The sequence below is a fragment of the Sparus aurata genome, chromosome 15 (genome assembly GCF_900880675.1).
Source record: "Sparus aurata chromosome 15, fSpaAur1.1, whole genome shotgun sequence".
Taxonomy (NCBI): Eukaryota; Metazoa; Chordata; class Actinopteri; order Spariformes; family Sparidae; genus Sparus; species Sparus aurata.
Window position 1 is genome coordinate 24,433,960 of NC_044201.1, and position 27,294 is coordinate 24,461,253.

At 41.3% G+C, this 27,294-nt stretch overlaps 1 protein-coding gene across 2 annotated transcripts in view; it reads right to left on the reverse strand.

Annotated features, from left to right (window-relative positions):
- The window catches only part of LOC115596904 (SH3 and PX domain-containing protein 2A-like), a 57,400-nt gene that overhangs the window by 22,420 nt on the left and 7,686 nt on the right, over positions 1-27,294 (reverse strand). For both annotated transcript variants that reach the window (XM_030442364.1, XM_030442365.1), the window contains exons 3-7: positions 23,579-23,654; positions 21,906-21,982; positions 20,984-21,075; positions 11,891-11,922; positions 1,951-2,079 (exon numbers count right to left, since the gene is read on the reverse strand). In XM_030442364.1, coding sequence (XP_030298224.1) covers positions 1,951-2,079; positions 11,891-11,922; positions 20,984-21,075; positions 21,906-21,982; positions 23,579-23,654 — 406 coding nt within the window. The remainder of the gene's footprint in view (positions 1-1,950; positions 2,080-11,890; positions 11,923-20,983; positions 21,076-21,905; positions 21,983-23,578; positions 23,655-27,294) is intronic.

The following is a 27,294-nucleotide window of genomic DNA, read 5'->3' on the forward strand; positions in this document are numbered from 1 at the left end:
CATACTGATATTTTCCACCGAGTGCATCCAAAGAACCAGCAGGGGAGCCCGCGTCGGTCTGAGTCGGCATGGCTTTGAAGGAAAGTATGTGACTGGGAGCTCAATAAAAAACCCTTTTATCATTAGAAATGTAACAGACACCTTTTAGTGCCCCTAACTCAGCATACTCAGCTCTGTAATACCCTGATCAATCTGTCAGAGACCATTAAAGGGTTTGTACTTATCCTGCGAGGGAATGGATGCTAAATCAAATGAGCTCTGAAATCTTCTTAGCACACACCTGGTCTTGTTAGTATTGGCACAGGGATGAGGAGTGATGTCAGCCAGCCAAATGGAGCAGATTTAGATGACTTCCATTGCAGGAGGTGTTGAGTTTTCGGTTAAATGCTAGCTGTGCTGCTGGAAACGGTCTCCATAGCAAGATGTAAAGGAGCGGGGGTTGTATTTACTGCGGATCTCTGTGAACGTGTCCGTCAGTGTGTAATAAAACTGTCAAATAGGGTGTGTTTTAAGAAGCCTGGAGTCTACTGTTTTGCTTCCTATAAACTTGTGACAAATCCGACCAAATGAGAGATGAATGAATGAGAGTAGCAACAAAACGTAGCCTGCATAGGAGATGAAGCTGAAACAAAGCAATAATAAAATGGAAACTAAGCTACAACAAAAAACAAAGTAGCCTGGAAATCATAAATCTGCAGAGAGATGATTGAGGTGCATGAGTGTCACATTCTGCGTTAATCATCAACACGCAGATCGTTGCACGGTGGTCAGCTGAAATACAAATAGCAAAGAAGGGGCCTCAGGACTGCCGCAGCTCAAGTTCATGGAGGAAAGCTCTCGTTTAAGGCCCCCGATAAAAGGACTTCAAGGTGTTGGAATATCCGCCTCACAGCGGCTCCCCATTGAGTCAAAATCCTACTGGAGCAGGGAGTGAAAACAAATACATGAACCCGAAGGCAGGACACGTGACACTTCAAAGCGATCCCACTCTACGGACCCTCTTCCTCGAGGGCCAGTGTGGCATGGCGTTTCCACTCACACCCATCATGAAACCCAAGTCCCATTGCCTCTCTCGTTGCTGCTTCCTCCTCCGTTTCTCTCCCCCCCGAACACATGAGTCCCATTACTGTTTTACTGTCTCAGCACACCATTAAAGCTGAACGTCAGACCCTGTTACTGGGCCCTATACATCTCCGGTCACTGTTGCGCTTCATATGGCGAATTCCTTTCCAAATAAATGTGATTCTTGCAGGTGATTAGACAGTTTTAGTATATTTACCCAAAATACTCATGGTATTTAAAGTGAGTAACATGAAACTGCAGTGTAAGTAGCTTTTCTAGTGTCTTATGTCATAAAATCTAAAAAACTATCTCACCAGTCATCATTTACTGCATCTCAAACATAGTTATTTGTTTTCATATCTTCTTCCTCCCACAATAGATACAAATTCCTGGAAGCATTACAGCATGTACCTTGAAGATCGTGAAGTTTTACTGATTTATTAACCATTTAATGTTGTACAACTGAATCACACATAGCCTAAAACATGCTCTTGGCCTTGTCTGCTAGCTCTTTCCAGAGGTTAAACAGCTGACTAAGGGCTCTCTGCAGCTGGCATTTGTAAAGCCGGCATGTCTTGCTGGCTTTCCATTAAAGTGAGGTGGAATAATTAATACGAGTCTGGAAGACATTCCTCTTGCTAGAGGCAACATTCTGGCCCCCAGCCTAAACCAACAGTGGGAAAAAACAGGGCTGACTGCAGGCCAAAGTGAGCCTCCAGATGGGGCTAAGTAACAGCTAGCAAGCTGTGGACAAAGGAGGAGGTGAGAGGGTTGAGTCGGGGAAAGGGCTGCATGCTTGAGGAACTATGGGCTGTATCATGAGAGAGTCTGTTTTGTGTCTGACATACACGCTACATGCATGAATTTCTTTGTTGTGCATTTACTCACCACTCTCGCTCTTTTCAATGACGTCGACCACCTCGCCCGCTTGAAGGCTGATCTCTGCAGGCTCCTGCTTCTCATAACTGGCCACCACCACATACTGTTCCAGGAGCATGGGATCCGAAGCATCCAGACCTGGGGTTGATGGGAAAAAACATGCTGTCAGCCAGCTGCCAGCCATAGGTCCACGAGAACGACTGCTGGGCACTCGTTGTGCCATAGGCCACTTTGTCTGTAGAGCTCAGCCAATCACAATATTCACAGGGCTCAGTGCATCTTCCTGAGAGTCTAGCCATAGAGTTGCATCCCCCTCCAGCCCAACAACGAGGGCAACGGAGATGCTGGAAGTTTAGGAAAAGAATCTCCTTCTAAAAAGTGAAGGATCAAGCAGTCAAATGCAGAAAATCCATCCTGTGTTACTGAAGGGGCCTCATCCTGATTGTCCAACAAAGCTGGGCCCGGTTCAGCAGACGTAGACAGACACATTAACACAGTGGAAAGAGGAGCAGCAATGAGAGAGCATAAGGAGCCGTAGCAGTGATAGAAAAGTGAGCTAAAGCCAGCTGAGGACAGGACAGTAGAGTGGGAGAAAGAAATGGTTTCCCTTGGAAAATAAACCATCTGCTAAAAAGCCTCCTTCTCCTCAGATGGGGCTGGAGCTGGAGGAAGAGTAGGGGGGTTGTGTACGCCAATCATACGAGTCGGCACTAGAGGCCTTAAATAGAACCAGATGAAGGGGCTGGAGTTGTGCTCAGAGGGATGGCCCTCTGTCTCCATGAAACACTAGAGCTCTGACTACAGCGTGCAGCCCAGCCAATGGAAACCTTCCTTTCTATACTTCACTGAGTTAACCATATAAACACCAGCAGTGACTTAGTTTGTGCCTTCTTTCATAACTTGGCCACAACCAACTTCTTGATCAGAGTTTGATTCACTCCATCTAGGAATCCCTTTTCAAGACAGAAACATGTGATTTTATTTACAGACATATAGAAAGAGCATATATTGACTGATATTTTACAACCATTCGCAAGATTTTTGCCCCTCACATGAGTGAGGCTTTAGTTGAACTGAGCCCAGCTGAAACCTTAATCATGATAAATCCTTAAAGCAAGCATAGCTCAAGGAGCTAAAGCACGTCTAACAAGCGTCAGCTGGAATCCAGACACAACCCCAGCTGACATTCAGTTCACACATTAACAGGAGCTTCTGCTGACCATTGAGTTCAAAGCCCTGAGCAGGAGGGAGCCACTGTCTGCACACTTAAGATTATATCTGTTTACTCTAATAAGACTGCTGCTTATGGTGAAAAAGATCTACAAACACAGTCTCTATTTATGAGAGCAGGGAAGAAAAAGGGCTTTGACTCATATAATTCACACACACACACAAAATAAAAAAAAATAAAAAAAATAAATACATACATACATACATATATATATATATATATATATATATATATATATATATATATAAAATTTAAAATCATGTTGATGTGACATTTTATGGGGTCTTTTTAGATATTAAATTAAATACCTGAAATAATCAACAGAATGTAACGAAATAGCAGTAAGTATATATATATCCTATACATGTAATAGCAGTAACAATATGATGTCTATAAGTTATGTTGCAGAGATATCTACTTAAATTAGCATGCTAACCAGCTAGCCCCGACTGTCCGGGTCCAAACCTCCTATGCTAGCAACGTCAACTCTAACACTCCCCTGGTATCATAGCTCTCAGTCAGAACCCCTAGCTGTGTGGCGAACTGAGCTAACTAGCTATGGCCAACTACAGCTAGCAGCAGCTAGCGGTTACTCTGGTGACATGTTGCCTGCTATGTGTTTTGGTGTAATTTGTCAGCTGATCAATTCTTACATATTGCACTTTTGACCTTTTTGACCTGATGCTGCACTTGGTCATATTGCAATTTCAATATTATCTTCATTAACTGTTCTGCCCCTTATTTCATGGAACATAAAGCAAAAGAAGAAGAGAAAAGCATTTTCTTTTTTTCTTTTTTATCAAGATGTGGTGAACACATTTTCTGGAAAAAGGAAGTCTGTTTTATCCTGAGGATGGAAAATAAGAACATTTCAGTCCAACTGGTAGAAGATTTGAGGCTTAGATAAGATTAAGACAACTTGGATGAAGTCACCATTTCTCAGAAAGAGCTGACCTGGCGACAATACTCCAGACTAAAGATTAACATTTCTTTATTTGGATAATATTTTGCATTCAATTCAGGAACTAAATTCAAAATGTCAAGGACCTCATAACTTATAAAGATGAACTCAGCACCATTAGCATCTCAAACGCTAAATCTGCCAAAGAGTCTGACACTGGATTACAGTGGTCAGGCTGTGGTTTTTGAAGCTTTACGTTATTTGCGCAAGATGTTCTGTTAAACCACAGAGTTGGGTGCAGACACGCTGGAAAGAACACATTATTTAAATTCTGGGTATTGCCCTCCTGTTCGTCAAAGTAAAATATGACAGCAATTACTTTAGTTACAGCAAGGAGTGACATTTCTTGGACACTATTCTGGAAATGTGTGGTTGAGTGGTTTGTTTTAACTCACTGATCAATTAACACTGATCCCTCAACATGTGGGATCAACAAGGACACAAGAAGACAGACTCAAACGTGTTTGAGTGTAAACTGTAACCATTAAACAGTTTTTTACCGGTGATAACCTCTTAAATCAATTCTCAAAGGTAACATAAAATATCAGAAACTTTGTGTGCAGTATGGTAATTTGAACATCTTAGATGTTCCCAGCCATCACCTTGAGTCTTGTCTTGTTTACAGATTTACTGGTAATGACGGTAATTCAAATGAGCTAGTTTTTATATTTTCATCATCGATCATTTTCCCTCTACTCAAGCTACAACAAACCTGTAGATTTATTCTGTGCCTTTGCTTATTTAATACTGAAACTGTCACTGAAATAAAATAAAGGCCTGGCAGGAACCTAGTTTGATATAAATATGTTATCCTGGACATTAATAAACACACACACTTGTCAACAATATCATTTCAAGACAGATGGAAATAAAACTTGTGATCATAAAACCATAATATATGTCAAATGATGTAAAAAGGGGTTTCTAAAGCGCACAATTAACTGCTGCTGTGAGTGAACAGTAAATCTGAGGCCAGAGGTGAGTGAGTAAAGGCTTTGTCAGCAAAGTCAATAGGCCTGAAAAACAAAAGCTAATATTTCAGTCCCATTCAGGAAATGAAATGTTTTGCAACAGCAGGAAGACAGAGCCAGAACAAGGAAAACATGTGTGAGAAAAATGGGGTGAAACAGCTTTGGACAGGATAGGTTTAATTTCAAATGAGCTATGTGTAAAGCAAGCTGAGCATAAAACGAGCTTAATAAATAACTGTGTACAAATGAAGGTTTCATTAAAATGCATCTGCCCAGTGAGGGTAACGGATCTTCTATCAGTCACACCCTGAAAGAGGTGGCTTTTGCTTGGTATGCAAGTGATATAGTACAGTGATTATTTCTGCAATTGCCAGGGTGTGTGTGTGGAAAGATTGTGAGAATCAACAGAAGTGGAAAATATACATTTAGAGTCTAGCCTACATGTAACTGTGAGACTCAGCATGTAACCACAGAAGTTTAAATAGTTGTCTAAATGTTATGGATACATAATTGACAAAGCAAAATGTTATAAATACAGTTGTTTTTACTGTAGCTAAAATGGATAAATGATCATCGTAATTAGCATAAAATTATTTGTAAAGGGTTTCAAACAAATATTGTCAGAAGCACTGGACAATGGGTCGAAATTGCTAGACAAAGTAACAGACAAAGACATGAAATACCTAAAAGGCAATTGATAAATGGTTGATTGAGTTAGCTAAAAGTGATGGATAGCCTAAATGATAATCATATTGTAGTTTTAAGTAGGCAAATAGATAAATGATTTGAAATAGCATAAAGTAGTCGATAAATTTATCTTCTGGATAAAAGGTTAAATTCGTTAGCTTAAAGTCATTGATAATTGGCTGTTAGCTAAAAATAGATGGAGTAGTTTGTGTAAAGTATCTATTGGATAAATGGTTAAGATAGTAAGTATAAAGTTATTCATCCACGGATGGAATTGTTAGCTAGAAGTAGCCTAATTGACAAAATGTTGAAATAGTTTGTATAAAGTAATATAAAGTAATATAGGTGAATATTGAGTTTATTACATTATAGGGCTGTGAGGGTACATCTGACAAAAAAAATGCTAACTGTCATAGTATGTGCGAGCTTGCAAGTGTGTTCATATGTGTATTACACAGTTTGTGTATGCACAGTGTATATCTAACGTATTTTTGAGTTGTGAGAAGTATTTTCTTCTTGGCTTGCCTCAGAAAGCCTGATCAGCCACTCTGTGTGTTTATATCTCTCCTCACTCAGATTTATACATGTGCTTCCTGCTCCCACCCTTGCACTCCCAGACGTCTTAACTACATCCACCCCTCACCTCCACCCCCACTCACCCATCATCAGCTCCGTCCAAAGATGATGACAGTTGGGAACCTTGCGATAATTCATCACCATGAGGAGGAAACTGGGGAGTCAAGTCTACCCATTTAAACCCAGGAATTTTTCTCTGTCAGAGATTTTTCAGGATGAAGCATTTTGCTTGATAGCATAGTTGGCACTGGCCTTTATAGCTTAGTGCCATATTTTGGACCCCTGGGGTAACTTTACGAGAGCAGATCTGGGTTGAGAGGAGTAAAATTTGGCAAAGTGCAATGCCTTTGTTTGGCTCATCAGCAGCAGATGTGCAGTTGGATTAGAAAAGGACACAGGACTGCTGTTCAATGTAGTACAGATGTACTCGTGTCATTGAATCAGTATGTGGCCCTGGGGGAGAAGGGGCAGACCACAAACAAATAATACAGAAACTCTCCCTAAATTCATCTTACAGTAAGACAGCCTTCACAAGGCTGTTAAGAACTGTCGAATATCTCCATTATCTTAACTTGATCAGCTGTATCTCTTATTGTATTAGTATAGTCATGGAAGTTAAAAGGTAAAATGCCGGACAGAAAAATAGAACATTTTCAAATTGGCCAAGGTTTGGAGGAATTTGAAAACTACATTAGCTGTGCTGAATTAGGTGCATTTCCATCAACTGGTTTGGAGGGAAGAAACTAAGCTACACAAAGTGTCGTTCTGTCTGAAGTTGGCATTGTGGCTGGAACGGACTAGAAGGAGTAGAGGTCACTAACTGGAAGCAAAACCTCAAAGAAGAGGAAATAAAGGCTGAATCCAAATGTCCACCCCCTGGACTTGCCGACTGAGTCATACGTACAATGGCGTGTTCCCTGTCACCACGTCAAGCCCGTGAGGGAAAAACACAGCGAGGCTAAGGTGCTGACAGACACGTTAAAGACTACAACAATAAAATGCATTGTGAAACATGATTCCAGTAACATTTTAATAGAGCAACTGTTGTGAACATCAAACAATAACTTCATATTGTGTCCATTTAGCAATGACTTGTGGGTTATTAAATTAGTGCACCCCAAGTGGACTTTGGAAGTCTGCTTGAGGGTCTGTGTAGACTCGAAAAACTGCGGATTTGACAGAACTCAGCACTGTCAGACTTCCAGCAAAAGTCCACGAGCCTTTGCCTTTGTTGGCGCTATACAACATCACTAAAAAGGTCATCGCTACATAGTCTGGACTGCGAATCTTGCAACCTAATGACAACGGTGGGACTCACATCGCCTCAGTCACATCACTGGGAAACATCACTCCATTGTTCTACTACAGGTAAGACACTCCACCTTTCACTCCAGTCCAGCCGCAGCATCATTGCAGTGGATGTTGCTGATTCAGAGGGTTTCCAAAGAGTCTGGGATCAGAGGCAAGCTGCTAATTAAGTAAGTGGGACTTCAAACCTCCACTTCATCAGGTTTTCCACTAGAAACTCTGGCGCCTTTAACACTTGACTACTGTACGTGTATGCAAAGGAAAAGCATCAAAGAACACCATGCTGTGACTTATCCCCACGACAAATAATTAATACATTTCTAAACTAACTTATTACAGAACATTTTCTGGCTTCAAAATGTTGTTTTGAACAAAAAAGCCTAAGTGCTTCCTCCAGGGTGGAAGCCCACTGTGACAAATGGTCACTTATCAGAAACAGAGAGGCCTGTATTGGATCAGCTCCACGCTGGAGGAGGTGGTGCTGCTACTCTGCCAGAGTTAAGTGGTAACTCGGGCCAAAATACAAACAAACATTTCTTCACCGATGTAAAAGCTGAATGTATGAATTCAGTTTAACAGCCATGTCGACCACTTTTAACGACATCTAGTGGAAAAACAAAGTAAAATGCAGAGTTAAACCTGGTTAAACCACAAAATGAGTCTTTTTTGCTACTGTGAGACTCTGTGCATTAGTCTGGGAGGGAGGATTGGCTGTTCATTGAGAAAGAAGCTGCAGGAACAGTGCACGATTGTTGAGGGGATTTGGAAGTGCTCATTGGCCTTAATGATTTCCTATGCCAGTTTAAAATCTTATCCAACTGCAAACACAAACAAACACAGGGATCTCTTGACCCACCCACCATCGAGCTAGGATCAACAGATTAACCCCTTTTCCTCCCGACGAGCAGGCGCACGCACATGCACGCCAACGTACGGCATGTAAACACCCACATAGACACAGTCTCCTGCACACACGCACACCCTGAAGGCCCCCGGAGACCCGCAGCTCAAATAAAGACAGCAAGTCTGCACACATAAACACACTCCCTCAGTCCATGCGCAACTCTGAAATGGTTTCCACTTGCCACGTAAACCTCCTCTCCTCTCCAGCTGCTTTTCACATGCACTACACCCCTGAGCGCTCCATTTCTTCTCCTCTCCTACTCATTTGTATCTGTCCTCTGCTCATCTCGCTTTCTTTTTGACTACAGACACTTACGCTTCAAAGATGATCTGAATCTGAAGCAAGCCAAGTTAATTTCAACACTCGCTTTGTTTTCTTTTATCTAAAAAACGTCTCTCATTGTCTTTGCCTCGGCAGTTTTGATAAAAACATTATGAATTTCATCACTATGGTCCAGCGAAGTTTCCATCAGAGTTCCGTTATGACAGCAGTCTCAGTCATCTGACAGTGATTTATGTCTATGAGCCCGGTATCTGCTGTCACTTATGACAACTCTATTATACGTTAGACTTTCTTTAAGTAGTGGCTTCTGTGATGCTTAGTGAACAGCGTAGCTCATATTGTGGGGCTTTTGAAGTGGATGTTGGGGGACAACAAATGAGATACGGGCCAGAATCTTACTGGAAACATATGAGAGATAAAATTCCCTTTTAAATTAGCTTTTTCCCCATTGACATTGTCACTATCTGTCGTACAACAAGGGGAAATCACCAAAGAAGTGCTCGACAGATAATTGGCTGAGCAATCTTTTAGAATGTCTATCTCAATTTTTAAATGCCTTATAGACGATGGATGAATCTGCCAAAATGCATACAAAAAGGCTACATTTTAAGAAATACCTGTGCACTGTGCATGTGGACGGGGCTTTCAAAAACAATCACCATGATAAGGAAAATGACGAAGGCAAAGACGACAACGAGACGGACAGTGAGCGATCATCCGTGTGCACGGAGGTAAACAGAATTCCTCGCCGAACCTCTGACCACTTGCAGTTTTGTGGTGACGGGCTACATTCTCCTGTTTAGGGCCGGGGCTCAGTAAACTCTTATGGGAGACCTGCACCATGTAATTATGGAGGCTGTAAGCTGCAGCTACAGCACAAATATCACCACAGACTCGCTGCACTTTATCTGCTGTCCGGCGTTAAAAGAGAAAGATCAATCTTTCAGCTGCTTTTACCACTAATGTCCGGCATCGGGGCGATGGTGAAGGCCTTGTACGGTATGTCCTCCAGGTTGACTTTGAACAGTAAATCTTCGTGAGTACCAGACATAAAGTGTGTTATTATTGTTTTCATTGGTAGACTTGATCTCATCGAATGATTTATTGTCAGCGTAAACGTACAGAGCGTACATCTTACTACAGAGGTGATAACAGATTTAATATCAAACCAAACGTTGTAACATTAAAGCAGCTGAAAATGACAGGCACAAACTTTCCAGGCAGCCGATATGAATATAACTGGAAACCAATCTAATATCTTGCACAGACTGAATGTAGGCTACTCCACACACACACACACACACACACACACATACACACACTCTCACTCTCTCTCTCTCTCTCTCTTTCACACACACACACACACACACACACACACACTCACACACACACACACACAGCCGAAATAAGACAAATTTTCCATTTCGCTATGTAGCTGGAATCCCCTGTTACGTAAAGCCTCAATACCATGGAACACATAATGAAATTAGGTTGGGGTCTTATTTCGTTTGGTGGCAGCTCCGGCACAGCTTTTCCTCAAAGTGGATCACCCACAAAAAAATTTACTCTCAGGTCATTTATTTAGACTTTTTCGCTGCCCGGCTATGTCATATGCAACTGTGGCAAATTGCAGGATGGACGGCCACAGCGAGTTTGCATCTGATTGCAGCACTAACGTGTAATTTAGTAACGCGTGTGGGTATCTGAGACTGCATGCACACACAAATACACAACACTCGCACAGCTGTTCACTAAAGCCCTCTCATACTTTTCCTGCTGCCTCCTACGCCTGTATCCCCAAGCTCAGCTGAGTCACTCCGTCTTTCTGTCTTCCTCTCTCACACACGCATAAACACAAACCTGGCATGTAGAGCACAGAGGCACAAACAGGTGGTCTCCCCCATCTAACACTGTTTTCTAGACTAGTAATGTAATTCAGAACAAGTCCTGTTGAAAGCAGTTCAACATTTGACTCCTTCAGCGCTGTCATCGATGAAATGATTAGTTGCCAACTGTTCTGATGATTGATTAAACCTTAAGAAGGAAACAGTCAAAATCCTCAGATTTTTTGGTATCGTTCTACCTTTAAGGCTGCAGCTGAATATCTTTGGGTTGTGGACAAAATACAATGTTTAAGGACGTAATCTTGGACTTGGGGAAAAAATTATCAACATCTTTTCTCCACTTTCTGACATTTTTTAAACCAAAAACCGAATTGATTAATTGAGAAAAACAATCGACAGATTAATTGACAACACAAAAAATCGTTGGCTGACTTTAAAGAACATATAAGGGGTAGGACAACACTGGTGATATTTTGAACATTCAGGCGCTCTAAAGGGACCAGCGTCAATGCTTTATGACTCCTCATGGCGGTTGTTATCAAATGAGGGTGAAGTGAATGGAAGTTAACTCACTTGCAGTGAATAAGAAGAAACTCACAAGGGAAAAATGGCAGACAGTGCAAAGCTACACAGATTTACGTGAGGCAGAGTTGTGTATGACAACCTTTCACTCATCTCAGTTGTCAATTTTTATTCTGTAAAACTGATAGAAAAATGCGGCCCGAGCCAAACTCCAACACTGTGACTGATAAATCTTTTCTCAATCATTGATTACCTGTTGAGAAAAGAGCACCGTAAAAACTGCCATGTGTGACAAAGATAAGCTCCAAATCCTCTCATTTCAGGTGAAGCCGAAGCTGGAGATTTCTTGGCATTTGAGCGTGAAAAATAACTGAAACCACTAATCGATTATCACAATAGCTGCTATGACGTCAGGCAATTTTTCAGACATTACGCAGCTCCCTCTGGAGCCAAAAAAAGACTTGCAAGACTGGCAGTAGTACTCCCCAAGACCCGTAAAGAGACTTTAATGTGTGTAAACAATGGAGTTCGGAGGTTTCTGCTAACAAATTTTAAAAAACAATGATTAACAATGTCACAAATCAACACCACAATATCATTCAAGTAGGCAGTAAATACAGACTCTGTCGACAGACGGCTGTAAGAAAATTTTCAGATCTTTACCTGATTTCCGTTTGCCGGAGCCTCCACAGTCTCTGCAAAAGAAACAACACCAGAGGAGCATGGTCAGTATGATTGTGAGTGCAGGAGAAGTCAGAGCATTAATACGACTTGATCAATCCGGTAAATGGTTACAGCTGAATCTCTGCATGGGACCATCCAAATGTAGCTGGCACACAAGCACCAGCCAAGCCCTCGTTGAGAATGCGTGCAGAACTTGACCCATGGGCAGAGGGAGGGAGACGGGGTGGGATACAACATACTGTACGGGTGTGTAAGTGTGTCAAGGACAGTAACCAAACAGATCATCAGATATTTTAGCCAATATACTCCCACTGCTCTGTTCAAATGGTGTATCTGAGGGGCGACACAGCTGCCTCTGTGTAACAGAACACTGTTTATTTACTTGACAACAGTATCATATCCCCCTTGATAAATCCCATTCATGTTTAGATGTGAAAGCGTCTTTCTGTTCTGTGACAAAAACGCTGAAAGGATGAGCATCAGTGTGAATGAACCCACTCTGTGCTTTCATGCTCATCAGGGTCACAGAGCAGCAGTCTGCCATTGACTGTGTGCACTTACTGTGCGCGACTGTGTGCCGCTCCTTTCTTATTTTCTAGACTGGAACCGATCATTTGCATGATTGTAAACCTGTCGCTGCTGATGCATTTGTTCAGCCCGAGAAAATATGCTGCTTTTACTTCATTCAGACAGAAATTAATCATTTAGAAGCCAAAACAAACAAAAAATGGCACGATGAACACAAGGTAAATACATTTAAACTCATTCATTAAAGTGTTGTCAGTTCAATTTGTGAGCTCATGCCTCATTTGCTGCAACGCAAGAACATAAATGATGATGCTTCACGTAATAACCTAATCCACTTTGATGAGATTATACCACGAGGCTGCGTAAAGATTTCACAACAGAATCTGTGCCCACACGTGTTTGTTTGGCTTGTAGCTTGTTGAACGTTTTGGCTGACTTCATGTCCTCGTTTAGTTAGCTGAGCAGCAGAGAGAGCTCACTGAGGAGAGGCTTGATGTTTGACGCAGATGGGAGCAGACACCGGGCTCTCTGGAGAGGCCAGCAGCAGGACTGCAGCCACGGCCAGTTAAGGATATGGAGTGCATGCTTGGATAAATCCGGTCCAACGTTTGGTTACACGGTTACAGGCTGGTCATCAACTCTTTGTGTTCTATTGATTACACTCAACAAAGCAGGATATTTCAAACTGCAGCACAAAGAAGCCGCTCCACGTCAAAGTTTTGCTTCTAGAGGACGAGCACGATGATAGGATTACCCTCCAAACACTTCTGGCTTAATCAAAACATTTTTTACTAATAACCGTATTCCTCTGTTGCTTCAGATAAAGTCATGTTTGGCGCGAGGATTCTCCTTTTCCAGATGTATGAACAAATGTGAGTTATGAGACATTTCCAATCACACGTGTAATAGCTTACAGCTCGGTTCAGCTTCATTAAAAACATAAACGATATCCGTACTTAATTTGGAAATAAAACAACAAATTCAAGCGTGAAGGCCCTATGAAATTGGATTGTGGGACAGTAGACACAGTGTTTATATTGGATCCTAAAGCAATGTTCATACTGTGGATGAGAATTTCATAACTCATTATAATATATGATGGGCAGACAATTTCAAACATTAATGCCGAGCCAATATAAACAGAGTTGTAGCCGATAAAAAAGTAAGCAGATGATGCACACTGGAGATAACTTTAACCTTTTTTTATCCTTCGGAATGAATGTAAATGTATCCTAAATGCATTTCCCCGTCCAGCCCAAGGTAAATTCAAGCTGTTGTTGAATCATTTAGAGTACAGGCATGGTTTTGGGCTAAAGTGTTTCTGGCATCAATCTATAGGAGTTTGAACACACTGAATTATCAATTTTTTTCTCGCCCACATCTTTTAACGCAAAAATAAGCCTATAGACTACCTATAACTGCCCTCACAGCTGGGAACCACAATGGATCAACATCATATAGTAAAACATGGTCAAAGTACAAATTGGAAAACAATTCACTGAAAATGGACACTGAACGCAAGTTTTTCTCAGGAAATATTCAGGCGCCTGGCAAACAAAAATCTATTTTTGAGCTCCCAATACCTGTCCTTGTGAGTCATGGGGGCAAAAAAGTCATTTTAGTTATTTATTTCATTATTTACACAAATTCTATGCACATGAAATGGTCAAAAACAAGTGCTACTCCGAGAGAAAAATGCATATAACTACATAAATGTGCATGATTTCCATGGCATTGGCTACGTGATGCATCAAACATCTAGCGGCTGGCCTGGAAGTTGCTCAGGAGAAAGAAGAAGGAAGAATGAGTGGGTCACCTGTCTACACGATCACCCACTGGCTGTTTTAGGCTGTAGGGCGGGCTTAGATATTGATAAAAAAAATTAAAAAGCATCCACGGTCGCAGTTTTTTTATATTTGTTGACTGTGCCTTGCTAATGCGGTTTTATCTTAAAATGGCTTAAAGTGGAATCTAAGCTTTCTAAAGATGTTAGGGCAAGACTGTACACTTTAATTGAGGCATTATTAGCTTATTTGCTTAGCTGTGTTTGTCCAGTTTTAACAGGTTAAACACGCATTGTGAGGAGAGGAAACCAAATATGTCATCAGTTTTACAGTTTAAATGAGTTCACAGATTCTACTGAGGATTGGAAAAGCAAGCAGGGTGAATGAGTACGTAGGTAATGTAGCATAAACGTGCAGATAAATCACAGCATGTTTATTGCAAAGGGTCCAGATTCTGCTCACATCGAGACATCCTTTGAGATAGATTCAATGTAACACATTTTATACATTACACTAAAGTATTTCATGAAGCAACCTGTGTTTATTTTATTAAAATCCTGCAGGGTGGAGATGAAACTGAGAGAAGCACTACAGAGGGTTGGGGAGAAACGATGGGGATAAAGATGCTTGACCTGCCCTGCTGGCTCGTGACCCCTTAGCACAGAGCTGGAATAATATTCTTCCCAGGAGGAGAGTGAGCGCACAACCCTGGCTCTGTGCGCTCTCCTCCTATCACCAGTAAAAATCTAATAGATGAGGGGAAGGTAAGGGGAGCGAGAATATGGCCAAACGCTATTATATGCTTAAAGACTTTTTGCGCCTGCGTACATTTTAAGCTTTCGTCAACAACAGAAAGCAGTGAGGTAGTCTTTACATGTCATACAGCTTTGGTTTCATTGTGTGCACGCCCATGCCAGGAGATGCACATACAGTATATAGACATAAACAGCATGGGCTGAACACATCATTAAATATCCAAGCCCGTGAGAGTCCATCCTAAGCTTGAGTTGAGAATAACCATCTGTTTGCAGCTCACTCTTTGTAGGTGGGCCTATTAGAAATGGAATGTGTGAGACATCAGTCCTTTGCTCACATTTCTCAGCCAAGCCAGAGGACTGAAGTGTCTGCCATGCTGCCTGTATACATTACACAGACACTCCTGCATGACCCGAGATTAACCTCAGCAGGAGTCACCTCCAGCTCAGGGGTCAACGGGTCGACGTCAATGAACAGGAAATCATTATGATGGAGCAGAGGGCTAAAGAGATGCAGCAGTTAAGAGCTGCCCATTTGTTTGTAGAAAAAAATTGAATATCTCAAAATGTATAGTATGTGGAGCCTGTTTTTCGTTTCTGTTTTTTATAAAATAATCCTAACAAAAAAATGTGAGAGGAGCTAAAAACACCCAGAAACTGCTCGGAGCTCTGAGGGTTAACAAATGTAATGATGCTGCTCACTCAGAGCCTCACCACAGCACAGTAAACTCACCCACATGGGACAAAATCTCCAGCAAAGCTTGGTCATGATTACACAGTGATGTCAGGGCGAAAGAATGCTACTTTAAATCATTAGTAATTTCCCTTGTGGTGAAATGATGATGTAAAATTTAAGGATCCTGCGATAAATAAAAATACTCCTTCTTCTGTCATATAAATCAAAATACATAATTTTGTAATCGTGTTGTGTTTTCACACTGACAGTGTGGGGACTCACCTCTGTGGACAAAAACAGGTCAATCGCCACATGTTCGACTTGGTTTGTGGTGCAGGTTACGTGGTTAGACGTGTTATATTTAAAGCAGTACATTTCCAGGGTAAAGAAGATAACTCATCGCAAACATCTGTTTACATACGTACGAAAGAAGACACACATTAGGGCTATTACAATGTATGCACAGCACAACTGAGGAAATGTATTTTCACCACAGGCTCTATACCAACAGCATGGACCTATGTTTAGTTTGAAGCTACAGAAGTGACACATCTTGTCACAAGTACTTTACTGATATCTTCAGGTCGTCTCAACTCTGACAGCCTCTGTGACTGTCTACAAACTACAGTACATATTTCTGTTCCACGCATATGAATACCAGATTGTCAGTTTTAAAGATCCAGTGTAGGATTTAGAGGGGTTCAGGAGGATTTAGGGGCTGCCATTTTTCTAAAGTAGCCCAGAACAGACGAACCAATCTGCAGCTTTTTTTCTTTCGTTACAGATGATTGATGTTAAGTAGATTGCAATCTGCAACCTCACCTGTAGATGCCACTGAATCCTTCATACTGGGCCTTCAATCACATGAATGGATTTCATGCTGAAGACTCATGTGTGTTGCACGATCAGATGTGCTGTGCCTTCCTTCATGGGAATCTGACGGAGAAAAAAGCCGCAATTCTTCTTCGTCTTCATGTTGCCACAAGCACGGGACTGAAATGGAGGACATTTTGATCTCTAAAGTCGGTGGTTATTCCTTTATTTTTTATCTTAAACTGCAGAGCCTAAGCTGTCATGGATTTTTTCATGTCAACCTTGCAGTCTGGTTCAGCTCAGTGACACAACTGATCCCTGCTTTTCTCGTTCTCGACAAGTCTACAGGGTGTGTAGCAGTTAACATGGAATCCAGTTATGTGATACAAAGGCTTATAAAGGCATTGTTGAGAAACTACCAGAGCGATTAACAGCTAGTGTACAAGAAGATGCTGCCTGGTGGAGTGCAGACGGAGACGACGGAGACACGTAAGAACCACTAGCTCTCCGGAGATTTGTTCTCATGTGGCACGTAGGAATGATTTAAGAGTCACATTTGCCAGTGTTATCATATTAAAATGTCTCTTGGGTAAGAACAGAATTCTTCAGCGGTCCAGACATTAATCTGACCTAAAATCACATCACCTCAGTCTGAATAAATTAAGCATTAAGAATCGATCCTGAAATTGACTAAAATCAAATATATTACTGAGACAAGCTTGCTGCAAAATTAATATTCCATTCACCAAATTGTCAGAATCACCCTGGCTTGCCAATTTACTGAGAGGTTTTCTTTAGGTGTGATCATTTTTATTGGCATATTTCCACACAGCCAATGTATTCAGTCCGGCAGTTATGAGGAAAATTCTCTCACTCCAGCAGATCCCTCAGGCTCTTTATTCAGGTCTCAGTCGGGTTTCATCCTCTGCTGGACCCGACAGCGTAACCTCTCCAACTGTAGGCTATAATATCATCCCTTCTGATATCCCCTCAACCACCTCCCACATTACTCATGGACCGCTTTGCTTTAGAAAGACATTTGCTCACGTATCTAACTTAATTTGTCATCGTCCTTTATTTATTTCTGTCACAGTACAGCACTCCTCCAATGACACATCACTGAAGGTCGCTTTATTAAAATTTTATTTTTAGTTCGAGTCCTCTGACACCACCACTGACACTGTTAAATTTGCTCATATTTTTTACACCTAGACTTGAAATTCTGTGATATGAAATTGTGACTGTGATAACATCTATGTGAATTACACACAAACAATGTTAGGGGGACATTTCAGGGGCGCTGATTATGCCGTGGATAAACTCTCACAAATTCCCACCTACTTGGTTTGTGTAGTTAAATGCACAGTGAGTAAATTTGTCTCTCAAAACAAACTGAGTTTGATGACGTTGTGAAGTAGCGTGGAATCATGGGAGCAAAACAAACAGCAGTTAGCAACAGAGCTAGCTATTTGCTGACTCCCTTCCTCAGCCTCTGACATATCATCTGATGTTTTCAGTGTTTCCCAAATGTCATAACGTCACCGATTTTGGCATGGGGCCAAATTGTGATTATAGTTGAATTCAAGTCAATGTGAGATGCACAGAGAAAACATTTGTGATGACTTAATTACACCTAATTTACTTAAAAACTAAAACTATATAAAAATATGTAACGGAAGGCTTTGAAGGAGGTTTAGTGAATGCAACCTGGAACGTTCGTACGATCATCCTCAATGGCTTTGATTTGGATGTCTGCACTGGGAGAACATTCCAGGAAGTATGAGTTTTCTTTAGGAGCGGTACACTTTCTCCCGTGGGTCAAAGTCTTAATCTTTGTTTTTTGTATGCTGAGTCAGTATGCTTGCTGCTGGGTACCATATGTCCAGACTCCTAAGTCTAGATGTAGAGCCACAGTCTGATAGGCCATAGTACAACTGCACAAACCAAAGAAGCAGCAGGAGGAGGAGGCACATCAACAAAAACAAAATCAAAACAGTGAGAGTGGTGGTGATTCAGCTTCAGATGTGTAAAATGTTGCTATGGAGATGATGGATATATGCATATATTTTTACTGAATTATTCATAATTGTGCCATTGCCCTTGACCAAGTTGCTGGCCTCAGAGCTGCAGATGGTCTCCAGGCGCTGCACACTCTTCCTAAATAGCTCAAATGGATCCAATTCAGGGGACAAATTTCCCCATGGGGATTAACAAAGTGTAACGTCCTGTTTCCACTCTAAAAATATACTTCAAAGCAGTCACACTGCAGCCAAAAACAGTGGACCAGCAAAAACATGGGCTGGCACTGATGGCTCGTATTATCTCTGCAAAACACCCCAATGATGACAAAAATACCAGAAATATCCCCTTGAAAGTCACCTCACTGTCTTTTGTTACAAACAAACCACACACCCAATTTTAAACCTGCATAATAGCCAAACGAACACTGCAGTGTTGAAAAAATGACTGATGACTAAAACTTTTTAATTTATGTGATTTAATTTCCGGCCACGTGGCATTTATTATCATCAAGGAAATCTAATGTCCATAATTCAATCTTCCCTGCATGTACTCGATCATAAACTGTCATCTGAAGGGCTGACCCATGGAAAGAAAACTATGAAAAACATGTTTTTAATATCCAAATGTTTTATAACGTCTATCTGTCTTAATTTGCTTCTCCTTACTTCCATTTTTCAACTTTTACTGACAGTGCCTTTAATCCTCCTCAAATCCTTTTAAAGAGGACGTCATTTTTTGAAGTTAAAGTGAACATCATTTTATCTGAAGGATCTGAGGCCAAAAAGAATCAAAATCCATTATTAAAGCATTTTATATATGTGTAAATCCAGCTGTTCACTTCAGACGATCAGGTGTCTGAGAAACATTCATCCCCCCATTGACACTGATGTTTCTACACTCGGGGGATCACAAAAGAAGAACTTTCCACATAGAGAAAAGCTGAAGTTGGATATGTCTTTCTTGTAAACACTATCCGACCAAAGTGTATTCAACACAAATCTAAATAGGCCAATCAAGACATTCAATTCTGTATATCTAAACTGTTCTTATGAAAAACAACAGAGAGCACAATCATCACAAACACCCACATAATCTCTCAGCATAAATAACCTGAGGATCAGTGAAATGTGAGACTCGCTGCTTATAGCAGGGCTCCCTCTTGTGTTTGACAAGACATCACATCCATTATTTTTAAATCTGTGCAGTGACATCTGTTGTCCATTAGATGGCAGTAGCACATGAGGGCTTAACAAACAACCATGCTTCCTGAATTCATCCAGAATGTGATGAAATAGCTTCTAAAATATGTAGAAATACAGTTTCATGGTTGCTCTAGATTTATGTCCCATAAGTTATACAGTGAAACGGCACCTTGTTAAAATCAACTGTAAATGTTTAAACTACATTTTATAACATTCAATTATTTCACTTTTTACTATTTTACATAGCTGTCCTTTATTTGATTCATCTATTAAATGATTCACCCTTTTTTGCCTATTTATGGTTTTAAGGAGAGAACTGACAGGAAATGGGATGACAAAGAGGGGACAAGAGGGGATGACATCCAGCAAAGAGTGATGTTGGATTCCAACCTTGCCCTAACTTTTAAGTTAATCTTTCAATGTTTTAAACCAAAATAACATCTTACATTGTGTACCTCTGGTGCATGCTTCTACTGGTTGCGATCTTGTGAATGTATGAAAAACAACAGAATAACATCCTGAAAGTCTTTTTGAAAAGGTCCTGATTCCCCAGTAGTGAACTCAGCACTTGGGTGGCTTTTAGACAATCTCAACCTCTCAATTTAAGCTGCACTCAGCCGTCTCGGAGACTGGAGGAGGACCTCACTTTGAAGTAGGATTAACATGTATGGGCGGTGGGGTTAGAGGTGGAAGATCTGGCGGTAGAGGAGAGACCCTTCAAGAGGTTTCTCGACCAGACTCTTCTCTTTGTTGAGAAGCACTCAAACAACATCTGATGAGTTTAAATTCATATCTTAGCTGGAAGAAAATAGTCTCGCAGACAACAGAACGTAAATCAAGAGGACAGAAAAAGATTTCAAACAATAAGTAATCCAGCGGACAGTCTGTAATCACTCCCACTCTGACTTTGAACTGAGTAAGACAAATGAGTAGCCTGAGAGCTTTATCGGCTCCCAGACTTGAACTCAGACGCACCCTCGTGACACTGCTGATCCTTACAGATTCGTTTTGGGATCAGGTGTCACCTCCCAGAAATCATTATTAATAAAACACAGTGCCTCTCAACCAGCATCCATCAATCAACCCTGAGACACAGCAAAGCCTCCGGATCAAGATGGGTCAGAGTGGGTGAAAGGCATTCGTCCCAGCTGCTGAACCACACACACACACGCACACACGCACACACTGTCTCTCTAGACGGGTGTGTTTGGTATCTAACAGTACATTTAAAAGAGATGATGCTAATGCTCACTGATAGCTTGTGATTTAAGTACACAGTGATGGTTACTCACTCCGTGGGAGGGTTGAGGTCCTCCAACTTGGTCTCAAAGAACGCAAGGACCTCCTCGCTTTGGGAAATGTGGGACGGGAGCTTCATCAGAGCCTGCGGGGAAGAAGGGAGGGATGAGGCTACTGGATGCAACAACAGCACATATTTAAAAGGTTGCATGTATTTTTAAAAGGGCTGTAGTTTTTGTTTGACTGGCAGTGAGTAACCAGTTTACAACACTTAGTCATTGTAGAGTCAGTCAGATGGGAAGAGCAGGCGGAATTGTGGAGGGTGTGGAGGGGAAGGAAGACGGCTCTGAGCCCAGAGGGTTAAAACAAAGGAAAACACTGAGTCGCTGTAGTAAAACAACCGCCCATTTCAGCTAGATATTCAAAATAAGACTGCACTAGAATCAGAAAAGACATCCTTATAGGAACATATTAAAAAGAGATCTAGTTCTGTTGTCTTTAAGCTTCTTGCCTTCACCGCAAATCTTACTTAGTTCCTTTAAATGAAAACTGCTGCCACACTTGGCAACGCACCTGCCCCACATTCCCTCTGCTGACCTACTGAATATAAGAGGGTCAGTTAGCCATCTGCGCTCATCAGTGTGCTGATTCATTCTTGTTCTTTAGATTCTGTTCTACCCCTGTGTGCCCCCGTTTCCCTTGTTTCCTTTATAGGCTCCCTATTTACATTGGTGACAGGAAATGACCATTGCAGATAGAGCAGTTGCTTTCCTGTTGAGGCTGGTGGGGGGAGATAAATGTTGGGGCCTGCCTTGGAAATACTGTTTCAGATGGTCGGGGAAAAGAGTGTTGACACAGATGAAGTGCTCTTCCAAGCCACATATAAACTAGAAAATGAGTAGTCAGCATTTACTGTCCTAGAAGATGACATGTTCTGTGTTAACAGTAGACAAACATATACAGCCTTTGTCTTACTTTGCAGTAATTATCCAGGTGCTTCAGTCTCCTGACGGCTACGTCTCTTATGTGACTTCTGCGAAACAAGACTTTACCTGAGGAAAAACACAGGACTGTCAGTTATACCTACATCTCCAAAAAACATTCAAAATACAACTTTTCAGATAAATCAACATACTTATTAAAAGGCAAACCCTCCCTCCTTACTGACTGTGTAACAAAGATGGATGACATGACAGCTCCTTAAAAGAGAAGCCAAAACATTTCAGGGACAAAGGCCAAATCTAAAAGCTCAAAGCACATGTACAAGATGGGTTCTGTCATTTAAAGGGGCTCTGTACAACCTCTGTGTTGTGTTGAAGGCCGGTTGTTTAGTTTATGTAAATTGCTGCAAATGGTTACACAGACCACAGATCCTAACACACTGATGTCATGGTTGACAAGTGAGCCCAGCTCTGGCGGGAATTCGATACCAAGGCTCAACCACCTGATCACTACTGAAGTGAGCAGACTCTGACTCCAAAGGACATCGCTAGCACAAGATGGCAGCACTTGTATCAATATTTTGGCTTAATGTTTGTACAGTGGGAGGAAGTGGAGACGCATCAGCCATCTTTGTATATATATTGATGATTCCGACAACACAGGATGTAAAGTTACTGTCATATAACTTTAGTGGATTACTGAAGTTTAGTAAATTGCAGCATTCAAACTTGTGTTATTTCAGATGTTAAGTTTGTTTATCTTTCTTCATTTTATTTACACACAATCTTTTATTGAATGATGAAACTAAATAAGGGTGTTTGCAACTGCTTTTACTCATCCTCAGTCTCCCCTTCCTTTGAGGTTTTTATGTATCGTTTAGTTTTTTTCTTGTTATCCTTTTTGTAAATGTTCTCCTTTAGTATGTCTATGTATTTACATGGAAATGTCAATGTATTAATTTCTTCGATTAAAATCCTGGATGCATTTATAATGGGGAAGAATAATATTAATAAAGCATTTAGTACAGCTACTTGGGACAGTAATTCAGATGTTGCCATTTGTGAAGTCAAGCTGTACAAAGCAAGCGTGTTTTCCTTCATATGACATACTGAAATAAAGTATTCTGCATTGAGTACAAGTTTAAGATCTTTAATAATAAAGGCTACAACAACACAGAAGAACTCAAAAGGGCGCTCTGATCCATAAAGTAATGAGAGCAGCTGTGACAAGTAGCTCTTCCCCACGTTCTATTCTCACTTTATAACTCGTAAGAGACGGCCTGCTAATCAGCACGAAAAGCCCACAAAACAGAGAAATTGTGCATGTTGTTTGCTGTTTGTAAGGGAATACAGTTCATCCCATGTTCGGCTTCCAGAGAGATCAAAACAGCAAAGGTCAAACTTGAGCAGTATGGCTTGTCAAACAAAGGATCTCTTGACTGCTCTCCTCTGCTCTGGCCCACAATGAGTTTATCAGATTAGACAAATCCCTCCCTGCTAACCTCCCAATGCTATTGCAGACCTCAAATAGATTTGGCCTGGGTGGAGCATGGCAGTTAGTAAAACAATGAAATGTGGTGGGCAAAGCTATGGAGTCTGTAGGAGTACTAACAAACATCTGTTGTTCATGAAAATGTATGAAAGACTTTCTTTTTCTTGTGCCATCTTGGTTCATGTCAGAGTGGTGTTGTGCATGGTGTTTATCACCTGGCAAAAAAGGAATAATCCTCTTTTTGGGATCTTTCTGTCCTCCTTCAATAGGGAATTTGTCAAGGATTCGCATCTGCAAATGTGGGAAGGAAAGCAAAGACATGGGTTGTACAGAGAAAAATCAAAAACATGCCTTTACGGTCGCCACATAAAAGACACACGGCAATATAATTGACAGAAATCATTAACTCGTAACTAAACCACATGAACGTGTCTTCTATCTACCGCAAGTTTATAAGACAAAGTTGAAAGTGGAGGAATCTGAGATCAGAGTAGAAAACCAAAAAGTAGGCCGCACACTGTCCAGGAACAGTCAACCTCCTTGTTACGGTAGATGAGCTCAACGCGGGCTGTAATTGCAAACCGTCTGAAAAGCTACTGTGTCGTGAAACTACAAACAGCTTCACTTTGATCTCTGGGGCAGCAGACAGGGTTACATCACCCACACTTGTCTGGAAAAAAAAAAAAATCAAAAGCCAGTTCCACTTGAGGAGCTCGGAAAGACATGAGAGGAGATAATTAACACTTTGATATTTCCACTTGATAGCAGAGGATCCATCTTCTTGAGAGATATAGTTTGAAACAGACGGAAAAAATAGATCCCGTGTTAAGTCTTTTATGATGACAGTGTAGCGGTTTGTAAGTGTTTCAGCATTTGTCTGCTCAGATATACATGAACGTGTGCATCTGTCCCGTGCGTACGAGGAACATGGGCTGTGTTGTGAATGATGTATAAGTATGTTTGAGTGCTGAAAAATACATATCACAAATGTGTTAAGTGTGCGTCTGTGTCACGAACAAGAGCTTCCAGTTTCCTTTTTGAATAAATCACAGCAACACCGCAGTCGCACATTAGAGCATCCTACAGAAACAGCGAGCTGGCAATCCACATGTAGCCCCGCCTTTGTTCGTTCTGCCTTGCCTTGTTCCAGATGTGCTTTGTGAAACAGCAAAGACTGAAGCTGAAGCACACTCAATTGGGAGGAGGAGTAGTCTTGGTCCAGACTAAGCCAAAAACAACCAGGTGGACAAACAGAATCAGGCTCGGAGTGTATAGCTGGATCCACTGTGTCCAGGCCTGCAGGAGTTGTTTGTGGGACCTCTCCAGTTGTGGTTTGTTCTTTTCTCCAATCATCTGACGACTTTGCTGAATCTCTAAATTTTCTCTCAGGCCATGGCATTTCCCCACTCCTCTAAAATACAGACAGCTTACAAGAAATGGTTTCTTTTGAAGAGGACAGCTGTCATTATTGTGGTTTAAGGGCAGAGCAAAAGGGCTGAGTATGAAGACCAGCCCTGGTTAACCACACCTGCACTTAAACATGCACAACACAAGAGTTTTTCGGCTCCTAAAACTGAAAAGGCAGGGCATTAAATATATATACAAACCAGACTGTTTTTCTTTAGAATACTATGGCAATAATACAGTTTTATAGTGAGGGCTGTAATTTCCAAAAATCCCAGGTTGTGAAAGAGTGCTTTTGGCAACTGTACTGTTTATGTGACACACTGAGCTGCACGCTCATCATGTTATCAGCCACCCAGCTGGACCGAGACGTATACTCCCTCTAAGATGGGAGTGCTCACTCAACACCTACTGAAACCACCTCGGCTGACACAGAGGCTCCTCATCCAGAAGCAATGATGACCTCACCCTCCCGGGACCCGCCTGGATACACTCAGGACAGGTGTGAAAGCAGTTTCTACGGCAACAGAGGAACAGCTTGGAACCAAAGTCTGAGGGAAAACATTTCTCACATTTCATAAACCTTTAAATTAGAGGCTTCAGGGACCTGAAATGCTGTGTTTACTCTACTTAGTGTGACTGCTGGAGGCTTTTACAAAATGTATTCATCATCTACATCAAAAATTCATTTAAGTCCAACATGATTTTGGCACCCACACTTTCCACATTCTTTAACAGAGAAACTTTGGGCGGCTGTGGCTCAGTGGGTAGAGCGGGTCGTCTAGTGATTGGAAGGTCACCAGTTCGAATCCCGGCTCCCCCTAGTTGCATGTCGAAGTGTCCTTGAGCAAGATACTGAACCCCAAATTGCTCCTGATGAGCAGTTGGCGCCTTGCATGGCAGCCTCCGTCATCAGTGTATGAATGTGTGTGTGAATGGGTGAATGTGGCATCTGTTGTACAGCGCTTTGAGCTGTCGTTAGACTGGAAAAGCGCTATAAAAATGCAGACCATTTATAAAAATGCAGACCATTTACTTAATTGAAATATCAGAACATTCAGCTCATTTAGGACATTCCAGCAGTTACTTTTCTTTCATATTTTTCTTAGCATACCATCGTTCTCCCTCAGCTACTTCTAAATACAGAGTTGAGACAGCTATGCAGTTTAGCGTCCAGCCATTAGTGATGAAATGCAGTTTAGCTACCCACTTTCGCATTTTCCCTACTACTCATACTATTCTCAACTTTTATCTACGAAATCATACTTTTAGCTAGTAACCCTAACCCTAACCCTAACCCTAGCTAGAAAATGTATTCATACCTTAAAATGTTCAAGCTCTATGGTGCATGAGTTTTATTGAACTTGTAAATGCCATTCATCATAATAAAAGCCTCCACTACTTACTCCTTCAATTGCTTGTTCAAACAAAATAAAAAGCAGCAGTGTAGTTTAGAATAAGCTTTTCAACTAACTATAATATTCCACGCAGGCTCAAGATTCGCACCAGTTGACTATCCAGCGAAATGCTGGTAAAATCAGCCTGATTATCGTGATTATCATCTTTCATACATTTTTGGCACGGCAATGCAATGCAGTTAAGCTCAGCTTTTCAACAAACCTTAAAATGGTGGTTCAAGATTAACACCAGTTACCAGCAAAGAGCTGCAAACATGCAAGTGACTGGTAGATTTGCATCATAAACAAGCCAAAGAACAGTGATCTTTCACTTGGCTATAGATTGTTCACAAAGATTCCGCAGCCACGAGTCCAGTGGTTCATTTTACAGTATGATTCCACTAATTTCATTCCTTTTGGGTATTGCCAAACTTTTCAAGCTTGCAATGCAGTTTAGCTTCAGCAGTCACAACACAATTCTTCAAAAATTTGCCTTCTCCACTTCTTTCCAAACCTCTGCACGGGACAATTCTGTAAATTAAGCTGCAGAGTTAGCCAAGAATGTTCTCACTGGGAAAAAGAACATGTCCATGTAGCAACAGGTGCTATGATGTAATGACGTTCCCCAGTGTATTTTTACACACTCGATAATCAGTGTTGTGAATAAATGCCCGGGGAAGAAAGGGCAATAAACACTCAGTTATGATGCACATCCCTATTTTTGCATTATGACATTGTAGACATGAATTATGGTGACAGGAGAGACCAAACAGCTTCTGTGCACTGTAATGATAATCATCTGAAGCATTTAAACTTAATTGCACTCGCAGGAGTGCAGAGGGGAGGAACAGACAAAGAGCCACTGCACTGAGCAGCAGACAAAGACACTGCTCTCAGAGGAATCTCAGACAGGGGGAGTTAGGAGGAATGTTTGAGTGGGAAAACAATCTGATCCCATCTCTTGGTTGTGTTTTGACATCTGCTTGAGAGTTGTTTACTGCAGAGAGATTATAATACAGCAGCCCTCTTGGTCATGAAGTGTTTCAGACTTACTTGGAATCACACTTTATCCTGCATGTTGTAACAAAGGCTGCACCGTCATCATTATCAGAAACAAGTAATGTAAACTT